The sequence below is a fragment of the Scyliorhinus canicula genome, chromosome 1 (assembly GCF_902713615.1).
Source record: "Scyliorhinus canicula chromosome 1, sScyCan1.1, whole genome shotgun sequence".
Taxonomy (NCBI): Eukaryota; Metazoa; Chordata; class Chondrichthyes; order Carcharhiniformes; family Scyliorhinidae; genus Scyliorhinus; species Scyliorhinus canicula.
In genome coordinates this window covers 307959974-307973566 of record NC_052146.1, presented here as the reverse complement: position 1 = coordinate 307973566, position 13593 = coordinate 307959974, and the positions used below count along the sequence as shown (strand labels likewise).

At 56.0% G+C, this 13593-nt stretch overlaps 2 protein-coding genes across 3 annotated transcripts in view; one reads left to right on the top strand and one right to left on the bottom strand.

Moving 5' to 3' along the window:
- The window catches only part of LOC119965317, a 51860-nt gene extending 39837 nt beyond the window's left edge, over positions 1 to 12023 (bottom strand). Inside the window, exons 1-2 of the mRNA XM_038795949.1 lie at positions 11869 to 12023; positions 558 to 687 (exon numbers count right to left, since the gene is read on the bottom strand). Of these exons, the coding sequence (XP_038651877.1) occupies positions 558 to 687; positions 11869 to 12023 (285 nt within the window). The remainder of the gene's footprint in view (positions 1 to 557; positions 688 to 11868) is intronic.
- The window catches only part of LOC119976609, a 441658-nt gene that overhangs the window by 340775 nt on the left and 87290 nt on the right, over positions 1 to 13593 (top strand). The window lies entirely within an intron of this gene.

The following is a 13593-nucleotide window of genomic DNA, read 5'->3' as shown; positions in this document are numbered from 1 at the left end:
TTTCACTGTACCTCGGTACACGTGACAATAAACAAATCCAATCCAATCCAATCCAGATCCTATCCACTTGTTGTATAAATTGTTCTTCCTCACGTTACTTCTCATTCCTTTTGCAATCAACTGAGATCGGTGCTCTGGTTCTTGATCCTTCTAGTGATGGAACACGGCAACACGGTGGCACAGTGGTTAGCACTGCTGCCTCACAGCGTCAGGGACCCGGGCTAAATTCCGGCCTTGGGTCACTGTCCGTATGGAGTCTGCACGTCCTCCCCGTGTCTGCGCGGGTTTCCTCCGGGTGCTCCGGTTTCCTCCCACAGGACAAAGATGTGCGGGTTAGGTGCATGGCCAAGACACCCTTAGTGTCAATAGGTGAGGTGGGGTTAGGGGATAGGGTGGGGGAGTGGGCCTCGGTAGGGTGCTCTTTCAGGGGGTCGGTGCAAACCCGATGGGCTGAACGGCCTCATTCCGCACTGTAGGGATGCTATGATTAATTATGTTCTTGATAGTTTCATCATCTGACTTGTTTCCACAATTCAGCCACTGGTCGGACAACATACCCATCCTTGTGATGCATTGTCTTCCCACCTCAATTGGTAAGCAAAGAGATTTATGAACCAATTGGATGATGATGTTTGATTGACAGCCAAACGACCTTTTACTTTTTTCCCATTTTCGAGATTTTTACATCTGGTGAAGGAAATGTTCAAATGAAAAAAAAAGAGATTGGGCGCAATTCTCCAGAAAGATTTCCAAGCGTTGTAGTGAGCGGGAATTGCTGCGAGCTTCCCGGCGCTTGGCCCAGCGAGGCCGGCAAAGCTATTCGACGTTAATTGGTCCACTTAACGAAGCCCCACATCAGCTGGAGGGCCCCACGGGTTTCTCGTCGCAAATGAAGGTTCACCAGTTGATTTCTCAGCACCGCGCTCGCCAGCCCCCCGCTAACAAGGTCGAACAGCACTTAAGCTGCACTTAAGCTGCAGTTAAGCTGCACTTGCTCAGCCAACCCCAGGCAGATCACAACAATGGTGTCGAGGAGACCGGTCCCAAGATTCAGGGATGCAGATTTGGGGAGGCTCCGAGATGCAGTGGAGGCCAGAAAGGATGTCCTGTTCTCCTGAGTGTGCTGGAGGGTCAATCATAGGGCAGCCAGTGCAGCCTGGGATGAGGTGACGGCATCTGGGAACGCCAGGAATGTGACCAGGAGGACTGGCCTCCAGTGCCGGAAAAAGGTCAATGACCTACCAAGCAGCATGAGTGGGTAGGTACCAACGCCTCCCCCTCCCCCAACCCCCCCTCCCCGACCCACCCGAGACCTTTCCGCCCCCACACGAGCATCCACCCCAACTCTCCATGCAACCCCCAAATCTCCCACCACCCCCCCATTCAACCCCCCCAACCCCCTCTCCCTTTTACCTCCCCAATACCTCCTTCACATCCCCCTCTCCCTTCAACCCCCCTCAACCCTTCCTTCACACCCCCTCCCCCCTCCCACCACTGTGAACCACCCGTATGGTTAATGATGCCCTCTTTGTGTCTCCGCAGGAAGAGCCCTCTCACAATCGCCGGGAGAGGGCCCAGACTGGCAGTGGGGTGCCGGACATAAGAATCCTCACCAACTTCGAGGAGCGGGCCCTGGAGGTGACAGGGTGGCCAAGGGCAGATCAGTCACCCATGCGGAGTCTGGCGGACGTTGCAGAGGTGAGGAACCACCAGGCTCCACCTGGACCAGTCAAACGTGAGTACCGATCGCCTTACTGACTGACCCATCGCTCCCACCGACCACACGTCCATTCTCCCGCAGGCCCTCCAGCCGACGGAAACCGGCCCATCCCGTGTGACACCCTCTCCAGCATCCCGAAGGAGAGCTCTGAGGATGTCACAATGAAAGTATCGCAGCTGCCACTCTCCACCAGCGCAGAGACACGCACCTCGGTGGGAAGTGTTAGGGGTCAGGCATCTGGGGCACAATCTGGTGAGCACCACACTGCTGCTGATTTACATCTGATGGAGGCAGGAACCCCCCCAGGCGAGTCAGCAGTCGGAGGGCTACTGGATCCCAGGGCCCAGCTGGGTCCCAGCCTGATGCTGAGCCTGTGGAACAGGGTTACTCAGGGCTGATGGAGACGATAGGGACATTCAGAGGGAGATTTCTGGGACACTCCAGCAGATCCATAACCGATTGGAGGAGTCCCAGAGGCTACAGGCACTGGAGATGGCGCCAGCGATTCATGGCACTGAAGCCAACACTGCTAGGCTGCCAACCGCAGTGGAGAGCCTGGTACACATCGGCACCATGAGTGACGGTGTCCAATGCCTTGCACAATCGGTGATGACCATGGCTGAGGGTCTTGACAGAATGTCTGTCTCACTGGGGGATGTGACCCAGTACCAGGCCGACCTTACTGAGGTTCTGCGGGAAGGTCCCACTCTCAGATGGGAGAGGCCGAGGTGCTGCGAAGCTTGTCCCAGCCACAGGTGGGCGCTGCCGAGGCGCTGCAGAGGATGGCCCAGACACTGAGGAGAATCGCTGAGGGCGAGACATCATGGTGCAGACATTTGGGAGCCGCCAGAGCTGGCAGAGCCACATGATGCAGGGACGGGCAGCTGGGCCTTGAACCAGTCCCCCACCCCCCCCCACCCACCCCCTCCAACCCCCCCCACACCCCCATCCCAAGGTGAATCCCACGGCTCTATGGTCACTGAGCAGAAGGAGGGGGCGACGGGTGCCAACCTGGACCCGTCCGATGGAGTGACAATGGTGGCCACCAGCTCCCCTGAGTTCCACCCCTCTGATGAGGCCGTGTCTCGGGGTCAGCAGCACAGGATATGGTGGCACGCCTGTGCATGGCTGCCGACAGTGAGCCGAGGTCCTCCAGCCCCAGAGCCCCCAGAGGAAGGGATGAGGTAAGCAGCAGCTGACTGCCTCCACCTTTGATGTTTATCCTGGGGAGTCACCTAGACCTAGTGGTGGGGTTGGAAGTTGAAGCACATCGAGGATCACTGAGGGCACTGGGGCAGGGCTGGGGGGGGGGGTAGGTAGATGGTGAGGGGTGGTGGGAGGGAGGGGGTTGGCACCGTCAGGGGAGTGGATAGTGTTACATACAATAAACGTCCTTGTGCGCAACTAGTACGATGCCTCTGTCACTTTGCTCCCCTCTGCGGGCTGACCTCTGAACCCTTGGCCCATCTCTCCAGGTGTCGCCCCTCCCCGTGGCATTCTTCCTCCCTCCGGCCGTGGACATGTCCTCGGAGCTGTGACCCATCCCCTGGGTGAACGGATGTTGGCTGCTGTGTGTGTGGCATTGCTTTCCGCAGTGTTCAGGCACAGTCCAGGCATCAAGGTATGATTGGATGCTAGGCAATGACTCCCACATGCTACATGGCCCGCCTATCCACTCGGGTTGTGTGAAGTGCTAACGTAACCATGACTCCCAATTCACTATTAGCAATAGCCTTCAACCGCACGGCCAGATGCCTCGGCAGTCGATGGGGGTTATGGGTGGCCGGTGGGGCTAGACGGACAGGGACAGGATTTTCCCCGGAATGGGTACACACGATCCAGGGGTTGGCATGGCGTTGCCGTGCACGGTTGCCCCGATTGCTCATCCCAGTGTGTCCCCCCCACCCTTCCCTGAGGCCCACCCCTGCGGCAAGCCCAGCACCTCTGGGCTCTTTGCCTGTGAGCAGAGATTGGTACTCACCTCCTTGGCTCCCCACAGAAGCCTTTCTGCCAGGTTCAAAAGGAGTACTAATCGGTGCCAGCGTGAACACTTGCTGGGGAGGCCACTGAATGATGGAAGGCCATTGGATAAGGGGTGTGTGGTGAATCATGATAGCATAATTCACACTGTTATCACACATGTTGTACCATGCCTCTGTAAGCTCGGCACACGAGCAATTGCGCAGCTCTGCCCCTAGGGGGAGGTGTACTGGGAATGTATGGAAGTTTGTACTGGGCTCCACCCTTGGCTCCGCACATGACTCCTCCCCCCCCACTGGTTGTATAAAGCTTGGCAGTCGAAGCCTGCCTGCCAGTTCATCTAGAGTTCATCTCGTCACAGGCAGGCTCTGTTGTAAGACGATTAAACCCACTGTTCACTTCTAACCACGTGTCGCGTGAATTGATGGTCTCATTAGGGTGGCTCCCGTTAATTGTATGGAAATGGGGCTTAAGTAGTGCTAATTGGTTTCTCACTATGCTACGGCGAGATCCCAATATCACATACAGAAACGGGCTGGTTACATTGCAAACTGTTTGCCGCCCGGAGCGATTCGTTTTCGGCCTCTCCCACTATTCACCGGCCTCGTTTCGCTCGTGCGAGAGCGCAACGAGGCCGGAGAATCGCGCCCAACAGACTGAAATGTGAACAGATGTGGCAAGGCTCCAGTTGCCCCTCAAAGCTGCTGCTTCATGGTTCCACTTCCACCTTTGCAATGCTGTGTGGGGTTCATTACAATAATCCCACTGCCCTTTCAGCCGATCAGGACGTCTTTTTAGCTTTAAACAAAGGCCGGCAAGCTGACACTTTAATGTGTTGCAAACGTATCGGATAACATCACTGTCCTCAGGCTGTAATTCTCTTGGGGGGAGAGATTTTAATTCTCTTGGTGGGGGGGGGGGGGGGGGAGATGAAATGAAATTAACTCCGATTTCTGGAAGATTCCTTCCTGACTGTTGTACAGCACACGCCCTTCCCTCTCAGAGGATGCACAGTAAATCCCTCTGTTTTTAAAGTTCCAGTTCAACCTCAGCAAACCAGATTCAACCGGTTTCAATTTTCGGAAAATTCCAGCAAAATCAATTGCAGCTGGTTTGAGTAAATTAGAAGCAGGAATAAAAAATAAAACACTGGCCCAGACATATTTGCGTAAAGTTTTACATCTGCCACATGCACATGCATGCACTCTCACAACACACACCCACGCACACACACACACACACACACACACACTCACTCTCACACATGTACTGAACAATGAAGCAAAATACTAAACAAGCTGCAATTGTGAAGCTGAAACAGAAAATGCTGGAAATCCTCAGCGGCTCAAGTCACATGTTTAAGTAAAACTATAAAAAAACTCCTCAGGGAGCAGTTCCTCTCCGAACCAGCACGCCAAATATAGCTGCAGCATTTATTTCCCTCATTGCCTGTCGGTGGGATCTTGTCCAGAGTTAAATGGCTGTGATTGCTTGTTCTCATTTGCTCAAGTCTCAGAGTACATATGCACTAATAGGGTTGAAATGAATGGGTGTCAGCCGTGTTATGGGTAACGCTCTTTTGAGGCGGAACATTGTGCATTCCAAACCTAGTCCGAAATCTTAAACACAATATGCAGGCTTACACTCCCACTGAGGGAATGCTGCACTGTCAGAGGGCCCTTCTCTCACAAGAGATTTTTGGGGTAAACCACTGTATTGTATTGTTGTATTGTTACATGCCTGGACTTGTCCCTGCTGGCTCCGAACCACTATAGTATATAATATGTGTATTGCGGTAAACTGCCACTGTATTATACGTAATGTGGTAAACCACTGCCTGCTGGCTCCGCCTCCCTCAGACTGGGTATAAAGGTGGCTGGTTTCCGCCGCTGTCTCAGTTCAGGATCCGAGGAGGCTTTTTAAAAATAAATTTAGAATACCCAATTATTTTTTCCAATTAAGGGGCAATTTTGCATGGCCAATCCACCTATCTTTGGGTTGTGGGGGTGAAACCCACGCAGACACGGGGAAAATGTGCAAACTCCTCATGGACAGTGACCCAGAGCCGGGATTTGAACCCGGGTCCTCAGCGCCATAGGCAGCAATGCTAACCACTGTTCCACCGTGCTACCCTGCCAGGAGGCTTTTTGAAATGAAATGAAATGAAAATCGCTTATTGTCACGAGTAGGCTTCAATGAAGTTACTGTGAAAAGCCCCTAGTCGCCACATTCCGGCGCCTGTCCGGGGAGGCTGGTACGGTTTAGTTTATTAAAGCCTCAGTTGCTCGTGGTGTGTTCATTGATGGCATACCAATTTAATAAACTCAAGATTCCCCTTTGCCATCCCATGCCCTGACATGACCTCAGCCACCGTCATCAAGGCCCTGTACAGTCTTTTCACCTTGTTCCCCACCTACATCCATAGCAATCGGGGTTCCTCCTTCATGATCGACAAGTTGCGTCAGTTCCTGCTCAGCAGGGGTATCGCCTCCAGCAGGACGACCAGCTACAACCCCCGGGGCAACGGACAGGTGGAGACGGAGAACACAATGGTCTGGAAGACCGTCCTTCTTCCCCTATGGTCTAGAAGTCTCCCAGTCTCCACTTACAGGAGGTCCTCTCCAATGCGCTCCACTCCATCTGGTCGCTCCTGTGCACTGCCACCAACGACACCCCGCATGAATGTATGTTTGCCTTCCCTAGGAAGTCCACCTCTGGGGTCTCGCTCCCGTCCTGGCTGACAGTCCCAGGGCCCGTCCTCCTCCGGAAGCATGTGAGGAGCCATAAATCAGAACCCCTCGTCGAGAAGGTCATGCTCCCCCATGCCAATCTACAATATGCCTACGTGGCACATCAGGACGGGCGACAGGGCACAGTCTCCCTCCGGGATTTGGTACCTGCAGGTTCCCCAGCGACTATCACCACCACCCCCGACCCTACACCGTCTTCCCCCACCTCTACCCGGCTACATCAAGGTCTGGCACCCGCAGGCAGACTGGCGGCCATCACCATCCCCGCCCACACACTGCCCCCCCCCACCGACTCAACTACTGGGTGAAGAAGAGGACGACATGCTCCCGGACGCGCAGGTCTCGACACCGATGCCCACATCACAGCCGGGACTGAGGTGATCATGTCGGAAGGTCAAGGCCCCCGACAGACTTGACCTTTAAGTCCACTTCACCCCTACTGGACTCCTTTTTTAATAGGGGGTGAATGTGGTAAACCACTGTATTGTATTGTTGTAAAGCTACATGCCTGGGCTTGTCCCTGCTGGCTCCGAACCACTGCAGTATATAATATGTGTATTGTGGTAAACTGCCACTGTATTATATGTAATGTGGTAAACCACTGCCTGCTGGCTCCGCCTCCCCTCGGACTAGGTATAAAGGTGGCTAGTCTCCGCCGCTGTCTCAGTTCGGGATCCAAGGCCAGGAGGCTTTCTGTTTAGTTTATTAAAGCCTCAGTTACGTTTGTCATAATATACACACAAGTAGCACGGTAGCATGGTGGTTATGGGTATAGGGTGGATACGTGGGTTTGAGTAGGGTGATCATTGCTCGGCACAACATCGAGGGCTGAAGGGCCTGTTCTGTGCTGTACTGTTCTATGTCTATGTCTATATGATGGTGCACAGACTGGCATTGATTGACACACAGGATGACCAATGAACACACAGAACACAGCAGCCAATCACCAGACAGGACAAGGCCACTATAAAGCCAGAGGGCACCAGTTTTCCCGCTCTCTGGGGATGCAGCCTCTAAGACAGTCAGAGCCCGTGAGCGACAACTAGAACATCCACCATGTGGTAGTAAGATAGTCTGGTCGGGTTAGCCTCAGGTCTCCAGTCAAGTCAGCATCGTGTCAACCCACAGTTAAAGGGGCAGCACGGTAGCATGGTGGTTAGCATCAATGCTTCACAGCTCCAGGGTCCCAGGTTCAATTCCCGGCTGGGTCACTGTCTGTGCGGAGTCTGCACGTCCTCCCCGTGTGTGCGTGGGTTTCCTCCGGGTTCTCCGGTTTCCTCCCACAGTCCAAAGATGTGCGGGTTAGGTGGATTGGCCATGCTAAATTGCCCGTAGTGTAAGGTTAATGGGGGGGATTGTTGGGTTACGGGTATACGGGTTATGTGGGTTTAAGTAGGGTGATCATTGCTCGGCACAACATCGAGGGCCGAAGGGCCTGTTCTGTGCTGTACTGTTAAAATAAAATAAAATAAAGTATGTATGATAGTTAAGGGTTCAATAAAATAGAGTTGCATTTCTTCAAGTGTTGGAAGCCTGTCTCTCTCACTGCTGCAGTAAACGCAGTCCTCGCAGACCCAGCTTACCCAACATATCAACGTTCACCACTCGTCGTGTGTTCATTGATGGCATATCAATGTAACTACACACTGCTGCCTCAGGTTGCAGGAGAGACCCCAAAGCATGACTTTGAAAAAGAGCAGCCATTTCCCAGGTGTACGAGGACTGATATTATCCCTCAACCAACATTATTAAAACAGATTACCTGGCCAGAATCCTATTGTGGTTGATGGGAACTTGCTGTTTGGGATGTTTTACTGTGTTAAAGGTGTGGTGAATCACTATGTACACCTGTATTAGGGGATGTAAGGTAGGACCTGTACTACAGGTTCGCCGGTAGCTCCTGCCGGCTATCTCCACCCACTAGGAGCCGTATAAATATGTGTGTCCTCCAATGCTCTGCCATTTCGCCAGCTGCAGCAGGAGGCCACGCATCTGACTGCAATAAAGCCACAGTTTTACCCCAATCTGGGGGGGCGCGATTCTCCGCTGCCCAAGACGGGTCGGAGAATAGCGGGAGGGCCTTCTCGACATTTTCCCCAACCTCCTGCTATTCTCCACCCCCCCACCCCACGGCCGCCCCACAACACGAATCGCTGCTCGCCGTTTTTTACGGCGAACAGCGATTCTCTCCTAGCCGATGGGCCGAGTTCCCAGGCCTTTACGACCGTTTTCACAAACGCAAACACACCTGCTGTCACCGTTCGTGAAAACGGCCGCAAAGTGCCGTCCCGGACAACCGTGGCACCGATTGGCACGGCCGCACCACGGCCGTGCCAAGGGTGGCATGGGCCTGCGATCGGTGGGCACCTATCGCGGGCAGCGGGTCCGATACCCGCGCACTATTTGTTCCTCCGCCGCCCAGCAGGATCAGTCCACGGGCGGCTGAGGGGCATGACGGCGCGCGCATGCGCGGGTTTGACGCATATGCGTAATGACATCATCCGCGCATGCGCGGCTGGCGTCATCATGCGCGTGAGCCGCCGTGACACTTGGCGCGTGGGCTTAGCAATGGTTGCTAAACCCGCGATGCCGTGCTTCACGGGGCCGCGCTGCTAGCCCCACCCGGGGGGGGGGGGGGAGAATCGGGTCCCAGGACGGGGCACGGAGGCTGCCGTGAAATACGGCCAGTTTCACGGCAGCCTTTATGACTCCGCATTTGCGGAGAATCACGTCCTGAGTCTTTGTGCAATTGACCGTGCATCAATTTATTTCAGTCAGATTTTCAACAAGATGGATATCAGAATCAAACCAGATCGCCTGCAGCTGGATCCACACTCGCCCGACGCCAGAAAGGATTTTAATCACTGGCTGGCTTGTTTCGAGGCTCACATCAAATCAGCGAACCCCAACCGACAGAGGCGCAGAAGATACAGGTTGAGCTCAAGTGTGTTCCTGTTGATCCAGGATGCCCTGAATTACGAGGAAGCCATGGCACTCCTAAAAGAAAACTACGCACAGAAAGCGACATGCTCTTCGCCAGGCATGTACTCACCACTCGCTCTCAACTCCCTGTGAGTCTATCAAAGACTTCTGGCGGACCCTAATCCCACTCGTCTGGGATTGTGACTGTCAGGCCGTTACGGCCACCGAACATTCTAATCTCCTCATTTGCGATGCGTTCGTAACGGGGATTGGGTTGGATCCTATCCGACAACGACTGCTGGAAGGGACCACGCTCGACCGAGCGGAGACATAAACTTTAGCGCTCTCCATGACGATCGCCTCCCGTAATGTTCAGGCCTACACCCATCGCCACGCGACCCACCCCTCCTATCCCTCCTGGACCCCGCAAACGAACCCCCCAGCTGGGGCCCTGCCTAGCCAATACGCCTACGCTGCACGCCAATCCGCGCACCCCGGGGGGGTGGGGGGGGTGGGGGGGGGGGGTGGGGGGGTGGTGGGAGGGGGGTGGGGGGGGTGGGGGGGGGGGTGGGGGGTGGTGGGGGGGTGGGGGGGTGGGGGGGGTTGGGGGGGTGGGGGGGTGCTGGGAATGGTGGAGGAGATGCTGGTTTGGGGTGAGGGTGGGTGTGAGGGTGGTGCGAGGGTGAGTGTGGTGTGGGGGTGAGAATGAGTGTGGTGTGGGGGTGAGCATGGTATTAGGGTGGTGGTGTGGGTGAGGGTGGTGAGAGTGGGTGTGGTGTGGGGGTGAGCATGGTATTAGGGTGGTGGTGTGGGTGAGGGTGGGGTGAGGGTGAGGGTGGTGTGGGGGTGAGGGTGGTGAGGGTGGGTGTGAGGGTGAGGGTGGTGGTGAGGGTGAGAGTGATGAGGGTGGGTGTGAGGGTGAGGGTGGTGCGGGTGGGTGTAAGGGTGAGGGTGGTGGTGAGGGTGAGGGTGAGGGTGATGAGGGTGGGGTAAGGGTGGTGTGGGGGTGAGGGTGGTGAGGGTGAGGGTGATGAGGGTGGGTGTGAGGATAAAGGTGGGTGTGAGGATGAGGGTGGGGTGAGGGTGGTGTGGGGGTGTGGGGGTGAGGGTGATGAGGGTGTGTGTGAGGGTGGTGTGGGGGTGAGGGTGGTTGTGAGGGTTAGGGTGGGTGTGAGGGTGAGGGTGGGTGTGAGGGTGAGGGTGGTGTGGGGGTGAGAATGAGTGTGGTGTGGAGGTGAGGGTGGTGAGGGTGGGTGTGAGGGTGAGGGTGGTGGTGAGGGTGAGGGTGATGAGGGTGGGTGTGAGGGTGAGGGTGGTGAGGGTGATGAGGGTGGGTGTGAGGGTGAGGGTGGTGAGGGTGAGGGTGATGAGGGTGGGTGTGAGGGTGAGGGTGGTGAGGGTGAGGGTGATGAGGGTGGGTGTGAGGGTGAGGGTGGTGAGGGTGAGGGTGATGAGGGTGGGTGTGAGGGTGAGGGTGGTGAGGGTGAGGGTGATGAGGGTGGGTGTGAGGGTGGTGAGGGTGGGTGTGAGGGTGAGGGTGGTGAGGGTGGGTGTGAGGGTGAGGGTGGGTGTGAGGGTGAGGGTGGTGAGGGTGGGTGTGAGGGTGAGGGTGGTGTGAGGGTGAGGGTGGGTGTGAGGGTGAGGGTGGTGAGGGTGGGTGTGAGGGTGAGGGTGGGTGTGAGGGTGAGGGTGGTGAGGGTGGGTGTGAGGGTGAGGGTGGGTGTGAGGGTGAGGGTGGTGAGGGTGGGTGTGAGGGTGAGGGTGGTGAAGGTGGTGCGGGTGGTGTTGGCATTGACACGCGTGTCACGGGGAACCGCAACTCAGCGGGGTCTCACTACCTCTGTGGCCAATCTCCACCCCGGCGACCTCCATTTCCTCTGGGCTGTCGACCCTGTCTAGGGCCCTCTGAAATGAAAAAAAATGAAATAATAATCGCTTAACAAGTCGGCTTCAAATGAAGTAACTGTGAAAAGCCCCTAGTCACCACATTCCGGCGCCTGTTCGGGGAGGCTGGTACGGGAATTGAACCGTGCTGCGGCCTGCCTTGGTCTGCTCTCAAAGCCAGCGATTTAGCCCTGTGCTAAACAGCCCCTGCAGGGCTCTGCTCTGCCGCGGTGAGGGGCCGCAGGTCCGGCGGTCCCCCTCCAGTCTTTTCCTGCTCCCGGTGATTATGGACGGCCTTCTCCTGGGTCGGGAGGAGGGGGGGAAACAGAAAACGCACAGTGTTAGACAGTCCAAGGTGAGCAGCCCAGGGGTTGGGTTGCTGCTGGCCTCAGTGGCCAGGGCACCTGACCATGGCGGCCGGTATGGGTGCCAGCAAGTGGTGCAGAGAGGGGGTTCGTCCGGCCTCCGGGTGGGTGGGGGGGGGGGTGCGAGGTTGCAAGGGTTGGTTCCAGGGGCGAAGTGCTGCCTACTCTCCCTGACCACCATGGGGAGGGCGTGAAATGTCTTCCAGCACTGCTGGCCCGTCCGGATGTTGTTGCCCACGGCACTGACAGCTTCTGCCAGATGTGCCCAGGCGCGGCAAACAGGCCGGCTCGCAGCCTCCTTCCGGTGCCGGGATACAGGGTCGCTCGCCTCTCCTCCATGGCATCCAGCAGGTTCTCCAATTTGGCATCTGTGAACATTTGTGCCACATGTCTTGCTGCCATCTTGTTGGCTGGGATGGTGTGTGTGGGGAGTGAAGTGTGTATGTGGGGCTGGGATGAGTGTGTGTGGGGAGTGTAATGTGTGTGTGCGGCTGGGATGAGTGTGTGTGGGGAGTGTAATGTGTGTGTGCGGCTGGGATGAGTGTGTGTGGGGAGTGTAATGTGTGTGTGCGGCTGGGATGAGTGTGTGTGGGGAGTGTAATGTGTGTGTGCGGCTGGGATGAGTGTGTGTGGGGAGTGTAATGTGTGTGTGCGGCTGGGATGAGTGTGTGTGTGGAGTGTAATGTGTGTGTGCGGCTGGGATGAGTGTGTGTGTGGAGTGTAATGTGTGTGTGCGGCTGGGATGAGTGTGTGTGGGGAGTGTAATGTAATTACACTCCACACACACACTCATCCCAGCCTCACATACACACTTCACTCCCCACACACACCATCCCAGCCGCACATACACATTACACTCCCCACACACACCATCCCAGCCGCGCACACACACTTCACTCCCCACACACACCATCCCAGCCGCACACACACTTCACTCCCCACACACACTCATCCCAGCCGCACATACACATTACGCTTCCCACACACACTCATCCCAGCCGCACTTACACATTACACTCCCCACACACACTCATCCCAGCCGCACACACACATTACACTCCACACACACACTCATCCCAGCCGCACATACACATTACACTCCCCACACACACCATCCCAGCCACACATACACATTACACTCCCCACACACACTCATCCCAGCCGCACGCACACATTACACTCCCCACACACACTCATCCCAGCCGCACATACACATTACACTCCCCACACACACTCATCCCAGCCGCACACACACATTACACTCCCCACACACACTCATCCCAGCCGCACACACATTACACTCCCCACACACACCCATCCCAGCCGCACACACACATTACACTCCCCACACACACTCATCCCAGCCGCACACACACATTACACTCCCCACACACACTCATCCCAGCCGCACACACACATTACACTCCCCACACACACTCATCCCAGCCGCACACACATTACACTCCCACACACACTCATCCCAGCCGCACATACACATTACACTCCCCACACACACTCATCCCAGCCGCACATACACATTACACTCCCACACACACTCATCTCAGCCGCACATACACATTACACTCCCCACACACACTCATCTCAGCCGCACATACACATTACACTCCCCACACACACTCATCCCAGCCGCACACACACATTACACTCCCCACACACACTCATCCCAGCCGCACACACTCACCCCAGCCACACATACACACTTCACTCCCCACACACACTCATCCCAGCCTCACATACACACTTCACTCCCCACACACACCATCCCAGCCGCACATACAGACTTCACTCCCCACACACACTCATCCCAGCCTCACATGCACACTTCACTCCCCACACACACCATCCCAGCCTCACATACACACTTCACTCCCCACACACACCATCCCAGCCGAGCACACACACTTCACTCCCCACACACACCATCCCAGCCGCACACACACTTCACTCCCCA